Raw genomic sequence first — 24,607 nt, forward strand, 5'->3', positions numbered from 1 at the left:
GCGGTGTCCCCCAGCCTGGTAGAGCGTTGCGTGTCAGCCGCTTCGTCACGGGATGCTTCACGGGGGCGGGGCCTAAGCACGGATTGTGCTATGTCCCCCAGCCTGGTAGCATGGCGCGCGTCACTCATCCCATCACAGGGTTCGTCATGGGGGCGGGGCCGACGGGCAATCCTTACAGTAACCCTCCCTACTCGGCTCTTAGGGAGTTTACATCAGTGTCTGTATTATTGGCTACTCAGGATGCATTACCTTATTCAGGGTACTGGATCCGTGCAGGCTGGGCGTTGGTAAGCAATGATTGGTGCCAGGAACTTTATTCATTCAAACAGCAGCTTTGTTATCTTTTAGACTCAGTCTCACATCTATTATACACAGTGTATCTTTTATATCCAATTGAGTGTCGTTTTGACTAATACTGGTTGTGTGGCTTCCTACCTGCCCCAACTTGGCCAGCTTAGAAGGTACTAAGGCTTTACGACACTTAGGTTACCTAAAGAGTCCCTCTGCTCTATAGCGCTGGCTGTGCTCCATGTCCACTTGGCCCCTGGTGGGCCTGGTACTATTCACTCTGAGATCAGTCTCCCTATCTTGGGGTGGCCTGCCACCATGTGAACTTCCACATGAGAGCCAGCTATGAACCCTCCAATGGGGCTGGTCCAACTATGCCATGGGGCAGTGGCTTGTGGAGCCCCCTTTGAGCAAGGGCTGTCTCCCTGTGAACCTCTAGAGTAGTATGGAATCATCTCTGTGGGACACAATATAAACAGGGTACTCTCCTTAACTAGAAAACAATAAAAGGGGAACCTTACCCTATCCTAAACATAGGAACTTATATACACTATTCACAGTGAGATCCCTCTTCAACTTCTCCTGGGATCTGAGTTCCAGTAGCTTCCCCCTTACTATTTATATCCCAGCCTGATGTCAGTCTCCAGGCAGAATGGGGCAGGGTTTACTGTCTGCTGAGTCACCCCAGCACCATGTGATGGGAATGGGGGGTTACTCTGTGTGGGTCCACACAGAACCCACAGAACCCCTTAAGGCCCTAGTAATCCCAAAGAGGGTTTACATTATATTTCATGTGTTTTGTTCCACCAACAGCCTGCCTTAGATTACCACTCCCCCCCCCACCCCGCCTAACACACACACACCAGTAATGGCCTGCTCCAGACCCTGTGGTCTACCAATAGCCTGGTGCTGGAGTCTTCCCCCTCAGGACAAGGAAAATGAAAGTGGCCCATCTCATGGGCCATGTCACCGGCAGGAGGATGAGGCAGGTGCTTGGGTTCATGTCCCTGAGAGGAGGAGGGAAGCCCCAGTGCAGTTTTTGGTGGAGTACGATGATGATTGGCACCGGTGCTGTGGTGTATGTCCCCAGCAGCAGCGAGGCCCTTAGCCAGTGTCTTCATTGCTCTTGGCCCTGCTTCCCTGTCACTTTCCAATGATGATGAGTGTGGCCCAGAAGATGAGGGTGGCCCAGAAAGTCAGTGTGACCCCAGAGTACAGCATGAGATGCCCGTTTATGGTGAGTACGAGGGGGGAGCCACAGCTAGAAGAAACTGATGAGGTGCATTTGGTGGTAGCGCTCGAGCCCCTGTTGTGGAGGAAGACAAAGGGAGATCAGAAGGAGATCAGAGGGAGGGAGATGGAAAGAGAGAGAGATGCGGTACCCACCCTGTGCCAGACACTTGGACTGACAGGGCGGTGACGGAAGAGTGGGCTCCTTTTCTTGTGGCTTGAGTTGCTCCCACCTTTTCGCACTGCCCTGAGATGCCCCCGTCCTCCATCAACATGGTCCTCCCCCTCGCTCTGCTTACTAGTGGCCGATTGCAAACCAACGCCTACGCACAAAGTAAACAAAGTGAGTATTACAATCTTACTTGGTGATTGGTTAAGATTCTGGGCATCCCTAAGCTAATAATACCCGTAATTTTAACCAATCAGAGCAGATGTTTTTTTAGCCAATAATTAATAACATGACCAGTGTTCACTCAAATAATTCTGTGCAAACTACCAATTTGAACCCTTGATATCTTATAAAAAAAGAGTATGAAAACGTAAATTGTCGTTCAGATTTTTTACTTTTTGCCTAATGTGTGTAACCATAAAACTGCAAGCATATAATGTAAAGAAAAAATAACACCACAGGGATTTCCAAAACGTGTTTAATATTGTATAAAAATATACAAACATAGGAATAATTATCCACATTATAATATGTGTTAGGATATGGATCCCTACTATGTGTAATAAAGCACTTTTATTAAAGACAGATTTCTGTCTTAAGGATCACTTGTTTCAGCCGATTTGAAATATTTTCCACATGTGGTAATAGGACCGCTTCCTTTAGATGAACTGATGGTTGAACGGACATCCATTGTTGTATGTGTACTTGTTAACCTCCCAGCAGTTCTGATTGTAGTACTCTACCCCTGGCTGAAGATACTGGCAGTATACGGTATCTTTTCCCGATAAGCAGGCTGGTGATAATCTTTCCAAAACTACTGCGCTGAATTGGTATGTCAGCTTCCTTCTGATTTTCATAATTTCTCCTGTCCTGGCATAGTTCCTAAGTGCTCTGGCCATTTTCTGATAAGTCATGATTTTGCGGTTGCCCTTTTTCTTGCCCCAGAGCTCTGCCAGTTTCTCTTTGTTTTTGGAAACAAATTGGAAGATGCCGTTAGGTCTGTCCACCCACTGAATACAGCTCATCGTGTCTGGGTTACACAGCGCCTCATAGAGATATTCAAACAGTCGAAGTTTTCTCCTGCCTAATGGTGAAACACAAAACACATTAACACTCATATCAAGTTGGCAAGAACACGTCATATTTTTCTCCCCTTTAGTTTCGACATACAGTATGTGTATTTTGAACCATGTGCAGCCAAAGGGACTTGCAGCACATTGCTTTGTGTGTTCAGAATAGCACAGCTTAAGGCAGATACCACTTCAGTGCCAAATGTTTTAACTTGTCCAAGTCAAGAAGGTTTAAACTATTTAGGCCCAGATAACAGCACCAAGCATCGTTAAATGCCTTAGGGGCTTGTTCTATAATCACCGAAGCAGCCGATTCGACCATTCTCGGCTGAAATTCCCCATTGACTTCAATAAGGAATTTCGGCCTAAATACAGCACCGATCGGCTGCTTCGGCGATAATAGAATAAGACCCTTAATGACATGTTAATCTTTAGCACATATCTTGAAAGGCCAATAATGTAACACTAAGTCATGTTTTCTCCCGTAAAGAGCATTGCGTTAACTACAACCGTTAGTGATAATGAAATGTAGAAGAATTTACCCACAAAAGCCTGTTAAGGTTAACGCAGGGACTTTACTAACACAATGTTAAGTGATATCTAAACTTGGTGTTACTCCCGTCCAGACCCTCCTCCACCACCACGGCCACTGTCCATTTTCAGGGTCTGGGTGTGAGTAAGACATGCTTAACATCACGTTAACAGAAGGCAACACAACGTTGCTCTACAAGAAGGTGACATTAATCCTATGCTAATGAAAAAAATAATGGCCATAGATTTTGCATATAATTAGAGTAGCTTTTTTTCAGGATATGGTTTTACATAACTTTACGTTATGAGCCCTCATTTAACAATGCCTTGTGGATCTGGCCCTATCTTCCACAGAGCTTTAGTGCAACAGTAGCTGTACTTTTTTTTAATGTCAATTGAGTTAATCCTCTTGATTAAAGTTCCATAAAGTAAAGCAAACATTCTCCTGCTTAAAGGCTAAGCCTCTCACACTGAAGAAGTTAACACCTTAAGTATTCAGAGGGTTAATAGAGATTTGATAGAGATTTGATTTTATTGTGATTTTCCACAACATTTCTGAAGCTTCCCCCCCCCCCCAGCTATTTACGTACTCAGAAAAGCATCTGTGAATTGTGCATTTCCTAAACAAGGCTTTTTGATATAAGAGTGAAATGTAAAGCTGCAATCCTGCCTAATAAATCCCCTTTTTTACAGTATGTGATATAGGGGGTCCTCCGGAGCGGAAACTTATTAATTACAGCATTGGGGACCCCCAGTTCCCGAGATACATACAGTACCAGTGAAGTTACCAGTGTCTCCTCAATAGGAAGTCACAACCAATGATGTTGCAGCTATCTACTGGTCTGTGGGACGAGATGCCATTTGTTTCCCCTGAAGGGACATTTAAGACCGGTAACTACACTCAGGCCTGGCTGGGATGTTTGCAGGGCTCGGTGCAGGCACATGTGCGGGGTCTCGGCTCTTACCTGCGGCATCTCCTCAGCGTCCCACCATTATGGCTCTGCGATGTTAAATGGTGTCACACTACTATGACAACATGACGTTGCGGCGCCATGCGGCATCATGTTGTCGTGGCAACACCTGCAACCTTGCATGAGGAGATGCCACCGGAGAAGGTAAGAGTTACAGAGGCCCCACGCTCTCCCCCGCCAATCAGTTTAATTGTTATGAGGGAGAGAGAAGGACCTCTGTAAGCGCAGGGCTCCGTGCATAGATACTGACGGCACCGTCATCAAGCCGGCCCTGATTATTGTAAGTATCTCGGGAACCCGGAGCTAAAACTAATGGGGTTCATCTCCAAAGGTCCCCTAAGCTCTAATGCTGTAAAAAAAAAAAAATATGGCCAAGCGGGATTGCTGGGACCCCTTCAGAACAATGATGTGATCCCTTCCAGGTTCCAGCGGCCCCCCTTCAGTGCAGAATGTGTACAGCCTCTAATAAACTAGCAACAGCCAATAACATACAGTGTACATCATAACGGGCCTTGGGGCGGCACTTTTCATGACGTACATACACTGTACATTATGAGAGCACTGAAGGGGTTACATTTGCTTTTCTTACAAAGCTCATTTTTCACACTATAAACTAGACTAGAGACCTTTGCTCACGATTAGGGAGCTGTTCTCTAGACTGAGTTCTGAACCATGTACAGTTCCAACAGGGCCAAGTATCTTTGAATTTGGTAGCCTACCTTGTTCTCTTTTAAGTGCTTTCTGTAACTACAGTAAGCGCGAAATGCAAACCACTGCTCATGTAAATCACACCTCCCCACCTTTGCACTATTATGTGGATTTGGCTCTTTAAATTAACTAAATTACTTCTGATAGTTGATTGGGTAGTGTGAAAAAGGCAGCATTAGTACCGGTCATAACATTTTCCTAAACAAATGTTTTACTTTTATTTACCATGTTTTGGCTGCTCTGTAGTTGTATGTACTGCACACATTACTTGATCTTCTTGAATGTTCTGCATGCTGTGGTATGCATATTCCTCAAAGTATGTGTCTGGAGTATTTGTCTACAAAGGGAAAATAAATACAGTACGGCAAATAAATTACAGAAAAGAGCATACAGTGTCTCCTTAGGAAATAAAATAAATGATTGGTTGGGCAAAATAAAAAGCAAATAAATTTGTAAATGGCTGTGATATTACTATACTAATTAGAACCAGTTAATGTTATATTGTCAATGGCGTTAATGATACACAAAGCATTATATATCATTGTAAAGTACAGCATTGCCAAGGCAACATAAAAATATATCACTAATATTATCTAAACATAGACGGTCTTGAACCCAGGTCTTCTGATTCACTCACACTCTTGTTTTCCGGAAACCTGGTGGATTCAATTAATTATTTGAGCAAAGCAATGAGCATATTGTTCCATATCTCCTAAACAGTCTTCTGCCATAAAACACCTTCCGGCATGGAAAACATCTTACAGCCCATTGACTTCAATGGTCTGGAGGGGGTCCTCCTGCGCTGGAAGGTGTCTTCTGACAATAGACTGCTTAATAAATATGGCCCATTGTGTCACAATATTCACAATGATACTAATCTAATGGAGGTAAGGATCACAGAGTATAGAAACCACTGCTCATGATCTCCATCCTATTTTCAGGCATATATTCACTGTATTGCCAAAAACCATCAACTCTCAAACTTTTTAAAACATACAGATATACAATTACTAAGAGCCATGTCACCGTGTCACTTGGATTTCTCCAACCAATATTATTGATATGTTTATGTTTACAAAATATTGTCAGTCTTTGTATAAATAAATGTATATATATATATATATCTTTCCCCACACTGAACCCCTTCCCTTTTTTATTTTTGCACCACCCCCACCCCACCTCCATCACCACCATAATGCATAAAAGAATAAATACAAAAGTTATATGTCTTGAATTGGCCTTATATTCTGATTTCTATCAGATTTTTTTTACTTGTTAATTTGTTTTGCATTTTTCAATGCAATAAACATAACTTGCAATGACGCTGTGTTATTAATTATAACTGGTGCTAGGTTCCAGTATCTTCCCCATCAGGTACAATATGCACACAATACATAGAACAATTTAGATCAGACCAGCACCCATAAAAATATAAATCAAAACTTGCTACCTCATTAGTTGAAAAAATTACTTTATTACAAAAAAGTTAATTCCGAAAAGTCAATATAATCAAGGCAAATAACTTCACAAAAAGTCTAAAAGTCCTCAGGCTGCAGAAAGGGCAAGGAAACCTTGAAAGACTGGTTGTTTTGGAGATCTGTGTGGTGACGTTGCTATTAGACTTTTTGTGAAGTTATTTGCCTTGATTATATTGATTTTTGCCAATTTACTTTTTTGTAACTAATACATTTTTTCAACGAATGAGGTAGCAAGTTTTGATTTATATTTTTATGAGTGCTGGTCTGGTCTAAAAAATTCTTTGTATTTTTCAATCGCCATTTCTGTGATTTGACGATTTTTTTCCCACAAAAATTATTTTTACATAGAATTACCCGAAATATTATTAAGTTTTAAGGGGGAAAGTAGCTAAATGTTTCCTCAATGCTGTGCTTCAGACTGTAATATGGCCCTTAGGATCCCTGCTGTATTTGTATATGGATTCATATATGGTGCAAAAAGGGATACAACAACAAAAAAATAAGTGAAATTCATTTTATGTCAAATGTATCCTTAAGTTTAAAAAAAATAATATATATAAGCATTGTTAAATTGTCTTTTTTGGAATCGAAAAAACAACAGTGCTACAAGAGTGCTGGGATACAGATTCATGATTGTGGCTCGGCTGTAAAGTAATTGATCTTTCTACTTGCCACCTAGTAAGTGTCTATGGAAAAGTTTGGAAAAGCCCACAATGCTTTTCCACAAAAATTGAACCATTTAAGTTTTATATATAAAAATGCATGCCAGTATAAGAGAGAGAACATGTGTGCATGAAATATTTTATGTCCGATGAGATCTTTCCTCCAAAAAAGGGAAAAGGCCACTGGTTTTATGCAACATTAATTAGATTGTAAGCTCTTTGGTGCAGGGACTCCTTTTCCTAATGTTACTTTTATGTCTGAAGCGTTTATTCCCATTATGTGTTATTTGTATTATTTGTTATATATATTATTATATACTGTACATGTATTATACAGGCATACCCTGCATTAACATACGCAATGGGACCGGAGCATGTATGTAAAGCGAAAATGTACTTAAAGTGAAGCACTACCTTTTTTCCACTTATCGATACATGTACTATACTGCAATCGTCATATACGTGCATAACTGATGTAAATAACACATTTGTAACAGGCTCTATAGTCTCCCCACTTGCGCATAGCTTCGGTACAGGTAGGGAGCCGGTATTGCTGTTCAGGACGTGCTGACAGGCGCATACGTGAACTGCCATTTGCCTATTGGGTGACATGTACTTACTCGCGAGTGTACCTAAAGTGAGTGTCCTTAAAGCGGGGTATGTCTGTATACATGTACAACGCATTTCGCATTAATCAATGCTCGTCAAGGAACCTGATGAAGCATTGATTAATGCGAAACGCTTTGTTCCGACTGGGACGTGGAGTAAGTTTGTCCATCGACGGCCACTTAGTTCTCTGGAGCACTCTGTCTACAGTCCTGCAAACCGAACGCGGGACTACACTGCGCCAGGGCGCCAAGAGAAGCTGCGTGTAGCTGGGACGAGTATGTCATATGTGAGTGATTTGATACTCTATTTTTAACAATAAACTGCATCTTTTATATTTACAGCTATTTGTCATCCTATCCGGGCATACCATGAGGACGCTGGATATCTACACACACAACAGATAAAGATTTAAAGAACGAGAGGCTGATAGAAAGTGTTATAAGACCCTATTGATGTGCAACATTCTCACACATGGCTGTATGAGTTAAGCATTGTTATCCATTAGAACTTTGATCTATTATTAACAGCATTGTGAACAGCGCATGTGTATGAATAAGTATTGTACACACTATCTTTATTTATTTATTTTTCTCTTTTGCGCTCACTGAAACCTACTATATTCCCTACCTGAGGATCAAGGGAGGATCCTTCTCTGGTTGAGCAGCATCCTCGATTCGGGCCAGTATTGTACCATTCGGTTTGTCCTATCTGTGAATTTACTGTATACAAGTTTTAGAGGGAGCGCCCCAGTTATATTCTAGTGTTATGGGAGTTTAGTGAATGGAGCCTTACGTCCGTGCCTTGTAAATGTATATGCTGAAGCTGCCGTATGAAATATGAAATTGCCTAACTTAACATCAACTTGGCACAACTTTTCTGATGCTTGAAACTTAGCACCCATACGGAATCCAAGCTTTGTCTTTGTTAATGAGGGTGTAGGAATGTATTCACACATACAGCATTTCATTATGAAGCTATCCAAAATGTGAAGTAGATTACTTGAAAAACAGCCAAGATTAATGTTGCGTTCAAATATGTTTCTGAACTATTTACATTAGTTAGTCATCCGTTAGGAAGCCACTGTGGAGATGATGTTGCAGCTTTCTATTGACTGCTGGATGGAAGTTGACTGCGGTGGCCATACCGTTCTCCCAAAGAAATATTGTTATCCAGGAGATTTAATGTGAATTATCTCGGAGACCTAGTAAGCCTATGGAGTTATCTTAGTACATAGGACAGTAAGAACTTGTATTCATTCAGTTAGCTACCTGCTATATTTGGAGTTTACCTTGGTGGGGTTAGCAGGCTTGAATCATGTTTTGATGAAAAGATGCAACTAAATGGCTCCTTTGTTATTAGACTTGGGGTCTAAATGTAGAAATTTCGCTAGTAAATTGCAAGCCAATTTGGGAGGAGCGCTGGAATTGTATTTTTGTTTTCCGTAACTGTAAGGCTAATCTTTTTACAGACTATATACTTCGTAAAGGGAGGAGCGCAGGTACTATGTGTGTGTGATAAGAATATATATATATATATATATATATATATATATATATATATATATATATATTCTTATCGGCCCGCCGGAAGCAGAAGCTTTGAAAAGCGGCTATTAGATGAATTACATAGACGAGCCTGAGTGGCCACCGGCAGCCCCTATGGAGGTAAGTATCACCGGAAGCAGGGGGTCCCCAAGACTAAAGTTAATGGGGTTCAGCTCTGGTGACCCCTGTTTGAATCCTATGTTCAAAAAATAATAAATGATAAAAGCGCATGAATTGCTCTTTTAAGGAAAGCTACTCATTTAAATAAAACAGAAGATAGAAACAAAAAAATATTACTCCATAAACAAGACAATAATTCTACCGCCCATATGACTTTTCAAGTAAAAAATCTCAAACTGAAGAAAAAAATTAAAATAAAGATACAGTTTGTAAATGGCATTCAGTTGAATCACCATGGTGCTATGTATCAAGCATCACAAATTACTGCTCTGTTGTTGAATAAAAGTGTCCATCTCATGCATCATCTCTTAGTATTGATATATAATGTGCTTTGCATTGACTTAAAAACCATAACGTCATTCAGCGATTTGAAAGGAAGTTCTAGGAGTAACTGAGACGCTCTTGGCTCAATATTATAATGAGATGTATAAAACTTTGGGTCTGTAATGAGTTTTCTCTTTCTGTAGTTCAATTCAATCAGCCAGGTCTTAGGTGGCATTAATTTCTATGCCTTACAGGTCAGACTCCTATGACATGATTAGCAGTTCCCTTACATTTGACACTAGTGCATGTTGCAGGAAATTCTTTGCAATGTGTCAAGTCCCAAATCCTGGGTGTCTGATACAGTAGCCCCCAATAACACTGACATTGTTTTGACATTTTTTTTACCATTTTTCTTCTGAAACATTTTTTTTTCACAACCATTAGTCTCATGAAGAAGAACTCGCCAATACTGCAACGCACCAGTCTGAGATTATATTAGACCGTTCTAGGTGTCTAATTGGGATTTTACAGGGCTGCACGATACATAATTCCAACTATGTCTGTGAAATAATATGGGCATTATTAAAATAAATATGGATAAAACACACATAGAATAAGTTACCTACCTGTATATCATCTGTTGTGATCAAAGCTTGCCTGTACCTGACAGAGATACTCATGATACTTATTTGCTGTTAGGGTGTTTCCCATGTACTACTGGACTAGACTGACTACCACGGATTCATATTCTAATTGACTGCATCAGATCTGTATCCTGGTCTTAGAATCCTGTGAAGTGGAACTATTAAATGCCTCCAGTTCTAGAAGGAGAGGGTGCAATCTGCTCTGCAGGGCCGTCTCACACTCAAGAGGCTAAAATGTTTACTTACTGGTAAATCCCTCCAGTTGTATGCTGGATTGTCTTCAGGCGGGGCTGCAAAGTAGTTGTCATTTGCTCTCATTGGTGGATGGTTATTGAGGAAGGTTATGTAACTTTTACACTCTGTTAAAAATATACAGAATATGAATTGGAATTAAATGCATGGAACATGACTTTGGATTTACTTGGGTTTTTTAAGTTTTTACACCCATTGAACGTGTCAGCAACACAGTCATATTTACAATTCAATATGTCATCATTACTAACTCAAGGCTAATAAATCGTATCTCACAAGTTCATCGAATGGGTTTAGTTACATGGGTTTCTAATTTTGGACCAGATCAAAAATTGGCATTACATACAAAATAGAAAACTCCCTCCACCAGAATAAACTGCCCATCATAATCCAGAAAGCTCCAGACCCACACGAACAAAGCCAAAGTATAATTTTGTTGCTACAAACTTTTCTTTTACATTATAAATACATGTTTGACTGTGAAATCCCTGTCTACTTTTTTCAGATTCCAGATAAATATTGACCTTCTAGCATGGCCTCCCAACGATGGCTATTACTGTGAATTTTATAACACATACTTTACTCAGCTGCTCTGGAATTATTGCAGTATTCAGACTTCATTTAGGTATCCCCAATGAAATAAGTATGTATTGTATATTTCATAGAATATATTATTATGCCTTTTGGAGATTTTGTGAGTAAATGTTCAAATCTGTTAAATATCTATCTATCATTGTTTAACTCTAACAGTGACATACAGTAGGGTTGCCAGATGTCCAGTATTGAACCGGACTGTCCTGTATTTGGACACTCTGTCCAGTAAAAAATTAGAGGTAATACTGGACATGTACTGTATGTGAATACCGGTATTACCTCTCTGAACATAGTGACCTGACCGGCTTGGGGGGTCGCGGGATATCCCTGAGCAGGGAGAGAGTAGGGCTGTTGCTAGGGGGCTGGGCAGCTTATTCCATCCTGATTAGCTGCTGCTGGGTAATGCAATCAATCAGGAGGAGGTGTTGGGAGCCTGGTAGTGAGGGCAAGGAGAGGAGGAAACAGCACGGAGCAGTGATAGGTGTGTGTGCGTGTGTATCTTGAGCGCATCACACATTTCACCATTGTGTCCAGTATTTTTGGAGAAGCCACCTGGCAACCTTAAAAGTGATTGAGATGCCCTTCTAATAAGTGAGACACTTAACAGGTCTGCAAATGTTAAGAATCAAATGACATTTCTTTTCATTTCTTTGTTACTGCCATTAAACGTAAGGACACGTTCATTTCTACTGAAAGATAAAGTTTCACTTTGTGCAGTAGGCCAGGGGTGCTCAACTCCAGTCCTCAAGACCCCCCAACAGGTCAGGTGTTAAGGATATCCCTGCTTCAGCACAGGTGGTGCAATTTGTCGATTGGGAGATCACGAGGACTGGAGTTGAGCAGCCCTGCAATAGGCTAATAGAAATACATGAAAGTAATCACACTTTATGTGTGCTACATACATGTTGAAAACATGTGTTTCTTACCTGTTGGATACTGATGTCCAAGGGCTGAATGATCCTGTAGCACCTGAAATGCATCTTCAAAAGCCTGTCCCAATATGTCTTGTTCTAGACAATTCTAAAAACATGTTCATATCCGTTATCAATGCTACGCATAACATTTATCATGTGTTCCTGCCTGCAAAGCAATGTAGCGCACCAAGGTTAACCTCGCTGCTGCTACAAGCTCTTGTACCCGTTGTTCTGCACAGCGCATACACATTTTGTAGTGAAAATGACTAAACAATGGAGATGATGTACAGTATCATGGCAAATCTGGAGCAAAACTCACACAAACGCAAACAGAAAAATGGTGCAATGCGTCCAAGCAACTTTTCTGTGCACTTTCTTTACATTGATACATCTCCCCCATAGTGGGATTTCCCCCACATGTTCCCTGCAGCAGAAAGCAGCACGAGATATACCAACTAAAACAAATCCTTTCAAAAACGATATGATTTTCTCATACTGTAGGAGGTAACTGTAGGGAGGATTTTTGGCAAGTGACTCACAACACGTTTACCATGTGATACGCTGTATTGACATATGAACCCAGCATATGGTCAGTGACCTCAAGTCAAAATAAACCAAATAAAAGTAGAGACAGAATATGAATATTATTGTAAGTTTATAAATAATAGCTTTGGTTCATTGAATGGCAGACCAAGGGAGTAGTGTCAATAACTACAGTATGTTTGCAGTATAATATTTTTTTTTTCAACTTTAAAATGCTAACCCTATGAAACTTCTTTGGTGGAACCTAGTGAATTTTGATGGGACAAATCTCGTTGATGCTAATGAAAATGTGTAACGGAAGGGACGGGATGGACTGGGATGGGCGCGCATGCACAGGAGCAGCCGTTGCTGAGTGGACCTGCGCAGAAGCAGTAGTCACCGATTGCGCCTGCGCAGGGCCACCATCCCCGCATCCGCAGAGGCAACATCATTGTGTGCACATACACAAAGGCAGACATCTCCGCGTGCGCAGAGGCAGACAACGCCGCCGGCGCATGCACAGAGGCGGACACACACACACAGACATACACCCCCCCCCCCTGCCCCCCTGGTCTGTGTACACATAAACAAACAAAAGAAACACTGTTATTAGAGGAATTCCCAGTGCGTATAAATGTAGAAGTGCAAATAGCAAAAATCTATCAAATATATCATTTATCATAAAAAACCCAGAAGTGGAAAAGATGCAAGGTGTTTAAACATATAACATATGTATTGTACATAGTAACTGTAATTATTCTAATGACAAATGGTGGGGGGGGGGGTGGTGGTGCTGAGAACACGTGTTCTAAGTCAAACTTCTTTGCATTTTGTAACTGAAATTGTGTTCTGATTTTTAAGATTTACATTGAATTAAAGACGTTTAAGAGTAACGGCATTTAGATACTTTACAATCCAAAATATATGAATCTTACTTTAGTTATCATACGTCAATTATATCATGTATTCCACGTGATAGTATGCAAATTTCGACACAAAAATAAAATTAATAATACTCTCAAATCTTTCATTGAATTAAAAACATCACCACCACAAATACAATTTCTGTGACAAAACACAAAGAAGTTGCACTTACTGTACAATGCGCGTGCTCAGCACACACAACTTTTTTTTAAATGCAATGAAGACACTTTATTCTATTTATAAGTTAATATAAACAAAACTTCCAATTTATTGTAATTTATATTTCTAATTTTATTAATTTTTATATTTTACATTTTTAAAAAATCACAATGTTAGGAGATCATGTGGAAAAAATATTGCAAAAGTTGTTTACATTTCAAAACCTATTATTAATATTATTTGTTATTGCTCAAAAGTGCTGCAGATACTGCTTATAGTGCTACAAGTTGCAAAGATCTTACTTTGTGCTTATTTATACGCTATATCTATCAGATTCTAATAACAAATTCCTTACATTTGATGCAAATATAGACATAAATGTATAGATTACTAAATTGCCACATATTGGGTTGTTTGATCCGCTGGGAATCTGACATTCCCCAAATATTGCCAATGAAGGACATTTACAATTTTCCCAAGACTTTGCAAGCATCTAAGAGAGTTACTACAATATCTTACATATAATGTTATGGTGTATACATATACACACATCAAGAAGAGGGTTTCTCTAAAAAATGTATATATATATATATATATATATATATATATATATATATAAAATTTGTTTTATATATATATATATATATATATATATATATATATATATATAAAAATATACAAATGCAGCAGCAATAATATTTTCGGTGCAGGGGATAACAAAGGGGCTTATTCCATTCTATTCATTTAAGTCAATAGGTAATCTTGGTCTAAAATAGAATAAACCTCATAGTTTATATTCTGCGGAGTCACAATACCTTTTTAAAGGGTTTCCTAGTTCTTAAAAGGGGCAAAAATCACTGAGCTATAATAAAAGTACTATGACAAGAGTCACGTTAACCTGTAGCCTCAGCCCGCACTAGGCACTCGGAGTACATGCCTATACATTGTCATGAAAACACGATTGAAGGAAGTAAAATTAAAAGTATATATTGTATTACCTGTAGTAGTATTTAGTTTTATTAGTCTCAGAGAAATCTAGGGTATTTGCAAATTGTGGCATTTGTTATAAAGCCAGTACGACAGTTCTTCAGAAGTTGCTATACTTGTATTATCAGACGTGCTGTCTTTAGCTGGACTTTTATCAGCTGAGAGGATTTTTGTTAATTACACTATAAGACATCATTTGACAAACCTAATTTCACAATTTGAGGAGAGTTAGGCATCAACCTAATTTTTGTGTAATTCTGCGCAAGAAAACTGCACCCGGCATAACAGAGCGTAAAAAAATGCCATTTAAAACTATAGAGTTAAAAAAATACATTGCCAAGATTGTCAGCAGTTTTGTGTTTCTACACAAACTGTTAAATATTGTTTTATTTTATTTTTGTTTAATTTTATTTTTTAAACAACCTAGATTTTCCCGTTACACAATATAATTCTGCATTCTCTACTAAGGGGCAGTCAAGAAAGATATTAAATGTTGCATTACACATTTAAGAGTTCTTAAACGCACAGCATGATAACAGCACAAATTGTAAAAAGTATTGTTAACTTACCATCATTTATATTTCCACAAGGCTCCTGTAAGAAAATATCAGTGCAAAGTTTACAATGACTGTATTAATACAATTAATCAAGATTAGAGGCACCTGAAAAACGTCCACATTTGTTCACATTCAAAACAACAATTGTCATTCTTTGTTAGTTCTGCCCTTACGCTACATTACCCATTTGAAACTGTTCAATCCTGAAACACTGTATTTCAGAGAATAGTAGAGAGACACAGAAACTAGTCACTTGTCCCGTGAAACCGTTTCACCTTTGTTGCAGGGCTTCATAAATGAATAAAATGAGGTAGCAGATATTTAAGTCCTTCTCATTTTACACGTCACAGAAACGTAAAACAATATTTAAATTGCAGCACAACAGGGCATTTAACCCTTGAAGTAACTCATACCCTATAAGCAAATGTGTATGTTTGGTAAACAATGGTTTGCAACAAAGCTATGGCAGCACTATAATGTGTGCACATGTGCACACGCGCACACATGCACATATTGTTTAAGACTAGCACCTTCAATAAAGCTCCAGTGTGTCACCTGGGATCTTTGTTTGCCATAAAGCTTATTGAATTCTGTATGGTTTATAACCATTCTTCCTACTACCTACTGGGTTTTCTTTTCTTAATATACTAACCCATTTAACACATTTCTGACTTCTCGATCCTTCAAGGGTTTTATATTGTATATCAAATTAATTTCCCATTATTGCATGCTTTCACCACCAGAGAATAATGGGAGTCAGAGTAACTGATAAGTAATCACTGCTTTGGCTTTTTTGATCAGCTTGGATATGCAAACTTGACTAGTTACTATAGGAAGGAACATCCTAGTGCAGGTTAAGAGTGCTAGAGAAGGAGGAGAGGATGGCAGTTTTTTTAAAGCCTTAAGCACAAGGACTCAGGGAAAAACGCAGGTTTATAAGGGTGTGTCAAGGCTGCAGCACAGCTCCATCCATACGAGTAAGAGAGTTATAAAAGGTGGCATACAGGCATACCCCGGATTAAGGACACTCACTTTAAGTACACTCGCGAGTAAGGACATATCGCCCAATAGGCAAACAGCAGCTCACGCATGCGCCTGTCAGCACGTCCTGAACAGCAATACCGGCTCCGTACCTGTACTGAAGCTGTGCACAAGTGGGGAGACTATAGAGCCTGTTAAACATGTGTTATTTACATCAGTTATGCACGTATAGGATGATTGCAGTACAGTACATGCATTGATAAGTGGGGAAAAGGTAGTGCTTCACTTTAAGTACATTTTCGCTTTACATACATGCTCCGGTACCATTGCGTACGTCAGTGCGGGGTATGCCTGTATAGAGATGTGTGAAAGTGTCTCTAAAGTTTGCGAACCAGGTGAAATATGAAAAATGAATCCTGCCTTAAAATTAAATCAGTATCACAAATTTGTCAGAATTTCTCTTACATTTCACACTAATTTGTCTTACTGCTGAGACTATTAAATAGGGCGCACATCCTTTGGCGTGTGTAGTTGGGATAGGAGTGCGACAGACACACACACAACAGGCAGTCAGAATAAACCTATCTGGTTGTATTGGCAAAAGAGGAGGGTTGGGAAGGTAACATGGTGGTTAATTTGAACAAATTAGCAGTTGTACTTGAGCCTCGGGAGCCTTCATGTACTAAGACAAATAAAACCGTAAGGGAGGTTTTATCATCATCCTCCTCCTCCATGACAGTCTCAGCAGCTCATTCAACATTACTAGCATCCCTTCCGGAAAGTAGTGGTATTGTTATGGGGGACAAACAGGGCACCATGTTAGAATGGGTTGTCCAGAAAGATCTGCATCTTGCTAGTACCCCTCTACGTGGCTTGGATAGATTAGTCATCCATACCATGGTAAGCAGACATGTTAGAGTGAATGAGAGGGAAGAACCTGTCCCTGGATGTACTCCCACAGTAGAAACAACAGTTAATCAGAGTCAGGCTGATACAGTGCCTTCTGACCACAGAGACGGAGTGACTGGGGAGTATTCAGAGAAGGAGTATTTTTCTAATTCTGGCAAGGCCTCAACCTCTCGGTGTGCAAGGGCAGCAGTAGAACGACTGGTGAGGAGAGGCACAGGGTCAGAGACATATTCCTCAAGGGAAGGGACAGGGTCAGAGACATATTCCTCAAGGGGAAGGACAGGGTCAGAGACATATTCCTCAAGGGGAAGGACAGGGTCAGAGACAAATTCCTCAAGGGGAAGGACAGGGTAGAGACATATTCCTCAAGAAAACACGAGGCAGTGGATGCTGAGCTGGCTCTAGCTCTTATATTATGCCATAAAGTCCAACGTTTCGGCAGTCTAATACTGCCTTTCTCAAAGGCAGTATTAGACTGCCGAAACGTTGGACTTTTTGGCATATTAAACCTCCTTTTGAGTAAGACCGTGTGCCTGCTTCTTCTTCTTTGTACTGGAACATTTGGGACTACAGGAGCTCCCCAGGACCAGCGCACCGGCAGCTAAGTACCCCACCTCTATTACCCTTGATATTGAGTGCGTGTCTCATCCTCTGTCTATCTAGCTCTTATATTGCCAGACTCTGAGAAGGCTCATTAAAATGAACGAACAGCTTATTTCCAAAAATAATGATATGCCCATGTCACCATCTTCTGAAGAGGAATTAGGTTAAATACCAGATAGTTATGTAGAATTGTTCATTTTGAACAAAGTTGAATTACAATTCAACGTACTGATCTAAATGACTGAGCTGCCAGAAATGCCGTCGCGCATAATCCGTGCTAGTTGCCAATTTGCTAGTAGCATACTTTCATATTTTAGTAACTTTTTAACCATTTTATGGGGGCTCAAACAATCCGGCACTCAGACATTGCCAGACGCAGACGTAACATGCATGCTGGCACAGTGTTTGGCTTGTTCTATGTATGATCCAACTGTTTAATCTCCAAAGCAAGGGGGGGGGGGAGGGTGGTGAATGGACCAAGGACTCCTTTATTTTTCCTTTTTCTTGTGTGAAAAACACCAGTACAGAATAGTGTTTTGTAACTGGGTTTATAGAGAAAAATGTAATGAGAAGTGAGAACCTGAGACTTTTGCAAGCTTGGCTGTTAGGAAACAGTAGTCAATGCCACGTAAGTTATCTTCATCCTCATCATCAGGAGCACATGGCCCTCTTAGTGGCACTGTGGGAAGAGGTTAGAACATCCGATCCGCCTCTGTAGTAGCAATAGTACAGTATTACACAATGTAAAACTGGGAAGAAGTATTGTGATGATAATGTAATTAACAGTGTTCTGAGAATAAATCCTAACAGTAGTAACCAGTAAGCAAATGTATATCAACATAACCTATGATAACTACGCAGTCTTCGACTAACAGTTAGAACCAGATGACCAGTGCCATCATACCACCTGTACTAGTAGACACCACCAACACAAGTGGTATCACCTGACACTTGCATGCAAACGTATACCAATATTACCTATTTATACTACTACACGTAACGTCTGGGACTGTGTGTGCATTTTTTGTTCACAACTGCTATTCTAGTAGCTCCGTTATGCAAACCGCTATTAAAAACTCACTTTTTTTAACACCACCTAAAGGCTGGCGAGATTGGTATTGCATATATAGTTATATCCAGAGACTGAAATATGGGTTTGGCTCAGAGAGCAAAACCTATAAGTCAGACTGGGGATGGAGTTAGCACCCCTTCAGGTCATTCCGCTGCTAAAGCAAGTACAATCCAGGCGGTTTGTCACTTTAATAGAAGCGGTTTATTAGAAGTGATTTGCAACAGAGAATACAGTTTTTTCTCACACTTCATTTCGCTTCTTGTGAACATACCAAACTGTGTGGTTTGGCAATTCCAATTTCCTAGCTACTAGAATAAGCCCCTATGATTTTTTTGCCATCTCACTAACTTTCTTTCTCTTCTTCACTCTCCTGCTTCCAACCCCACCTAACGCCAACATAGGCTCAGATTCATTTAAACACTGTTAGGCCATTTAACATTATGTTAACCTCAATTAAAGCAAAGTTAAGGTTAATGGTGTACTCACGAAAGAAAGTACTGTCATGCTAAGTTAGCTTAACATTATGAGCACAGCGTTAATAGTAACAGACGTTAGTGCAAATTAAATGCAAATTATATGCTAATTAGCCATTGTCATGAGCATCCTCTACCCCAGGCCTGCACAACTTGTAAAGTGAGATGGGCCGAACTGCTCCAAGGGGAAAAAAATTGGGCCGCAAGGGTAAAATCATCATCATCCCATCATCATCTCTCCTCCAGCACATCATCATCATCATCCTCCTCATATTTCCCCCAGCACCCCTCATCATCATCCTCATATCTCCCCCAGCACCCTTCATCATCATCCTCATATCTCCCCCAGAACCCCTCATCATCAACCTTTGCGATACTCCCCATCTATCTCTCATACCCCCATCTCTCCCCCTCACCCACACACATAATACTCCCCCTCCACATCAAACACACAATACCCCCCTGCACAACACACACATCCCACCCCCTTGCACCTCACATCGCTCTCCCCCCTTGCACCTCACATCACTCTCCCCCTTGCACCTCACATCACTCTCCCCCCTGCACCTCACATCCCTCTCCCCCTGCACCTCACATCATTCTCCCCCCTTGCACCTCAGATCACTCTACCCCCTTGCACCTCACATCACTCTCCCCCCTTGCACCTCACATCACTCTCCCCCCTTGCACCTCACATCACTCTCCCCCCTTGCACCTCCAATCACCCCCCGTGCCCTTGAAATCACCCCCCCTTGTACCTCAAATCACCCCCCATGCACCTCAAATCACCCCCCCTTGTACCTCAAATCACCCCCCCTTGTACCTCAAATCACCCCATGCACCTCAAATCACCCCCATGCACCTCAAATCACCCCCAAGCACCTCAAATCACCCCCCTTGCACCTCCAATGACCCCCCCTTGCACCTCAAATCCCCCCCCTTGCACATCAAATCACCCCCCCTTGTACCTCAAATCACCCCCCATGCACCTCAAATCACCCCCTTGCACCTCAAATCACCCCCCATGCACCTCCAATTACCCCCCTTGCACCTCCAATGACCCCCCCTGCACCTCCAATCACACCCTAGCACCTCCCATCACCCATCACCCTCCACCCCTGCACCTCACATCACCCATCAACCTCTCCCCTACTGCACCTCATATCACCCATCACCCTCTCCCCCCTGCACCTCACATCCCCCATTACCCTCTCCCCTCCTGCACCTCACATCACCCACAGGGCCGCCAACAGAAATCATGGGGCCCGGGACAAATGAAAGGAGCAGCCACCCCCGAACCCATAGCGCACCCCCCCCGAACCCATAGTGCACCCCTCCCCGAACCCATAGCGCACCCCTCCCCGAACCCATAGCGCACCTACCACGAAAAAATATCTTTTAGCGCGCAACTTTTACTTAACTGTTTTCTTATTGTGATACAGAAAAAAACATTACAATGCAACCTGTTTATTTTTTATATTTTCAACAAAAGACATGTGACTGCCTGTCTGGGTGGGTGAGTGGGTGAGTGGATGGGTGGGTGAATGACAGTGACTGGGTGGGTGAATGACAGTTGTGTGAATGATGGTGGGTGGGTGAATGATGGTGGGTGGGTGAATGACGGTGGGTGGGTGAATGGCGGTGGGTGGGTGAATGGCAGTGGGTGGGTGAATGGCGGTGGGTTGGTGGGAGACGGTGACTGGGTGGGTGGGAGACAGTGACTGGGTGGGTGGGAGACAGTGACTGGGTGGGTGGGAGACAGTGACTGGGTGGTGGGTGGAGAGTGACTGGGTGAAAGTGACTGGGTGGGTGGGTGACAGTGACTGGGTGCTTGACAGTGAGTGGGTGACAGTGACTGGGTGGGTGACAGTGACTTACCTTGACCGGGTGGGTGCTCATTAGTTATTTTAGTGAGGGCTGATTCAGTGAAGTGAGCAGTGCAGAAGCCAGATTGTAGAGGATCAAGGAGAGAATAGGAGGTGAGAAAATTAAGCAAGCGAGAGAATACAAGGTGTTCAATGACTTTAGAGGCAAAAGGCTGGAGAGACAGGTACGGTCAAGCAGCTTGCCGCCGGATGCTTTCCCCTCCTGCCCCCGATATCCCTGCGGCAGCTGCTCGGGACGGGAGGTGGGCTTGGGGGCGCGCTCGGGGGGGGGGGGGCACAGGAGGTGAGCTCGTGGGGGGGGGGGGCATGGGATGTGAGGTCGGGGGGACGCGGGAAGCTGGCCGCGGAGGGAAGCGGTGGGAAGCAGACCGCAGGTGGAGCTGGCTGTTACTTCCCCCTCTGTCCCATGTTGGGAGCAGGGAGGGGGGAGCGGGCACGCAGGAGGAGCTGGCTGTTACTTCCCCCTCCGTCCCACGTTGGGAGCAGGGGGGGGGGAGCGGGCCCACAGGAGGAGGCTGGCTGGTACTTCCCCCTCCGTCCCACGTTGGGAGCAGGGGGGGGAGAGCGAGCCCACAGGAGGAGGCTGGCTGGTACTTCCCCCTCCGTCCCACGTAGGGAGCAGGGGGGGGGGAAGCGGCCGCAGAGGATTCCCTCTCCGTCCCACGTGGTTGCAGGGGGGGAGAGAGCAGGGGGGGGGAGTGGGCCCTACGCATGCGCGCTGGGGCCGCAGGGATTCGCCGCCATTTTTTTAAACTTTTTTTAAAATTTATTTAATTAACTGGTGCCCGGCCGGAGTCATCGTGGGCCGCACAGAGATGCCAGGCGGGCCGCATGTTGTGCAGGCCTGCCCTACCCACTAATATTAATGCGGCTCGATAAATAAAGTCCTATCTAAACGTGTCAGTTAGGCTAGTGTCAGGTATATACGGAATGAACACATTTGTAGCCCATTGTGGTCAGTTAGTCATGGGTTGCTCATGGGTTGCTGAGCACTTGGAACACTAAGGGGTTAATATATTACAAAATAGAAAAAAGTTAATCGCATGAAGATTTATCATGTAATGTAAGGTTGGAGTAATGTCATGTTATTTTAAGATAACCTCATCTTATTTCATTATAACACTGTTATCCTAGTGACAATGAAACTGGTAACATCAATCGTATGTTGTTGTAGATCATTAGCTTATTAGGTATCATGGGAATATAACGTATGTTCCTGACATAGGTATAGGTTTATCATGGTATTTGACCTGTGTTTAGTGAGTCTGGACCATAGACAGAAGTTAAAGGCTGTAAGTCACATGACCCTTTATATACCGTAAACCAAAAACTGGATTCCTGGCAAAAGATACAAAATTCCGTGGTAATGTCGAGTAATGTGAATTTTTACTAAATGTTTTACAGAATTGACAAAAAAAAACAGGCACAAATATTTATGAAGACATTCACACATCTGTAGTGGCATCATAAGAGCTATTCTGCTTTCCAGTTGTACCCTACGTTGTAGCTTTTTTTAACCCCTGTGCGCAGAAGGCCCCAATTCAAGCAATCATAGCCAAACATTTCCTTTTATTTTGTCTATTTATTTTTTAACCTTAATTTAAAGTAAGAATTTACAAGGAGCTACTAATGTTATATGTTTAACATGTATTCCGCACTTTATCACCATAAAATACGCTGGTTTTACTATCATTAACATAATTTGGATTTGCAGGTTATAGTTATTAGTATAATCAAATGACAAAGAATGTTACATTGTACAAATAGACACAGTACACAATTGGAACAAAACCTTGATACGTTGATGTTAAGATGCATGAGATGAAAATGGCACCCTAATATAAAGTGTGTCAACCCTGTAAATTAGTTGTCATTTTGGGTTATGTGAAATATTTGGGATATTTTACATATAATGTTAAAACACAAAAGAGTGGGAGGCAAAGGGCGTTTTTAAATGTTTGCAGTGACATTTTAGTTGCTGTATGATCCTATGTTGGTCTTACGTGATTTAATATTCTATAGGTTGCTATAGTCTTCATCCCTTAAAAAAATTTTTTTCACTCAAGTCAAATGACTTAAGCAAGGTACAGTGGCGAGAAAACGTTTGTGAACCGCAATGATAATTACGGAAATTCCATCGTTTTTCCATGATCACCTTCTTGAATCAAAAGCAGTATTTTCTTAAATATCCAATAGGGTTTACATTAACCAATTCCATGACTTTTGAAACAAAATGATGTATGAATTAGACAAGCAATGAGTAATTAAGAGTCAAGGTATGCGCAAAAGTAAGTGAAACCCTGGTTTTATCAGCTAAATTAAAGGGGATAATTAGAATCAGGTGTTTAAATGATTAAGTAGATCTTCAGGTGTGAGTTTGGGAGGCCCCACCCTATATAAGATCAGAAACTTTGTGAATTTGGTCTTCACCATACAGGTGTGTGGAAACACGTCATTCCACGATCAAAATAAATCTCTGTGGACTTCAGAAAAGCCGTTATTGATGCTTACCAGTCTAGAATGGGTTACAAAATCCTTTCTAAGGATTTGGAGCTCCACCAAACCATTGTCAGATAAATGGAGAAAGTTTAACACAGTCACTCTACCCAGGAGCAGTTGCCCTACCAAAATCCCTCCAATAACAAGCCAGTAAATCATCCAGAAAATCACAAAGAATCCCAGAGTAACATCCAACGATTTGCAAGCCACTCTCGCCTTGACTAATGTGAGTGATTATGACTCAACTATCAGAAAAACAATGAACAAGAATTTTGTTCATGAAAGGATAGCCAGGAGGAAACCACTGCTCTCTAAAAAGAACATTGCTGCCGTCTGAAGTTCGCCAAAGAGCACATAGTTGATCCACAAGACTTCTGGAACAATGTTCTCTGGACAGTTGAGTCAATGGTAGAACTTTTTAGCCTCAATGAGAAACCTTATGGTTGGTGAAAACCAAAACTGCGTTCAAACAGAAGAACCTCATCCCAACCGTTAAGCATGGGAGTGCGAGTGTGATGGTTTGGGGCTGCTTTGCTGCCTCAGGACCTGGATGGCTTGCCATAATTGACACAACCATGAATTCTGCATTGTATAAGAAGATTCAAGATGAGAATGTCAGGCCATCCGTTTGTGAGGTGAATCTGAAGGGAAAGTGGGTTATGCAGCAAGACAATGATCCTAAACATACAAGCAGATCTACAAAAGATTGGCTGCAGAAGAAGAAATTACACATTTTAAAATGGCCTAGTATAAGTCAGGACCTAAAACCCCATCAAAATGTTGTGGCAAGACCTGAAGTCAGCTGTCCATGCAAGGAAGCCCTCAAATGTCGGAGTTGAAGCATTTCTGTAAGGAAGAATGGGCCCCAAATTCCTCAAAAACGCTGGGAGAGACTGACCAGCAGTTACAGGAAACACTTAGTTGCAG

At 41.6% G+C, this 24,607-nt stretch overlaps 1 protein-coding gene across 1 annotated transcript in view; it reads right to left on the bottom strand.

The window, feature by feature from the left end:
- Positions 1 to 2,255: 2,255 nt before the first annotated feature.
- The window catches only part of SPIC (Spi-C transcription factor), a 38,320-nt gene continuing 15,968 nt past the window's right edge, over positions 2,256 to 24,607 (bottom strand). The window contains exons 3-6 of the mRNA XM_075599099.1: positions 12,121 to 12,214; positions 10,595 to 10,707; positions 5,193 to 5,304; positions 2,256 to 2,771 (exon numbers count right to left, since the gene is read on the bottom strand). Of these exons, the coding sequence (XP_075455214.1) occupies positions 2,347 to 2,771; positions 5,193 to 5,304; positions 10,595 to 10,707; positions 12,121 to 12,214 (744 nt within the window). The 3' untranslated portion in view covers positions 2,256 to 2,346. The remainder of the gene's footprint in view (positions 2,772 to 5,192; positions 5,305 to 10,594; positions 10,708 to 12,120; positions 12,215 to 24,607) is intronic.

This window comes from Ascaphus truei, chromosome 5, assembly GCF_040206685.1.
Source record: "Ascaphus truei isolate aAscTru1 chromosome 5, aAscTru1.hap1, whole genome shotgun sequence".
Classification (NCBI taxonomy): domain Eukaryota; kingdom Metazoa; phylum Chordata; class Amphibia; order Anura; family Ascaphidae; genus Ascaphus; species Ascaphus truei.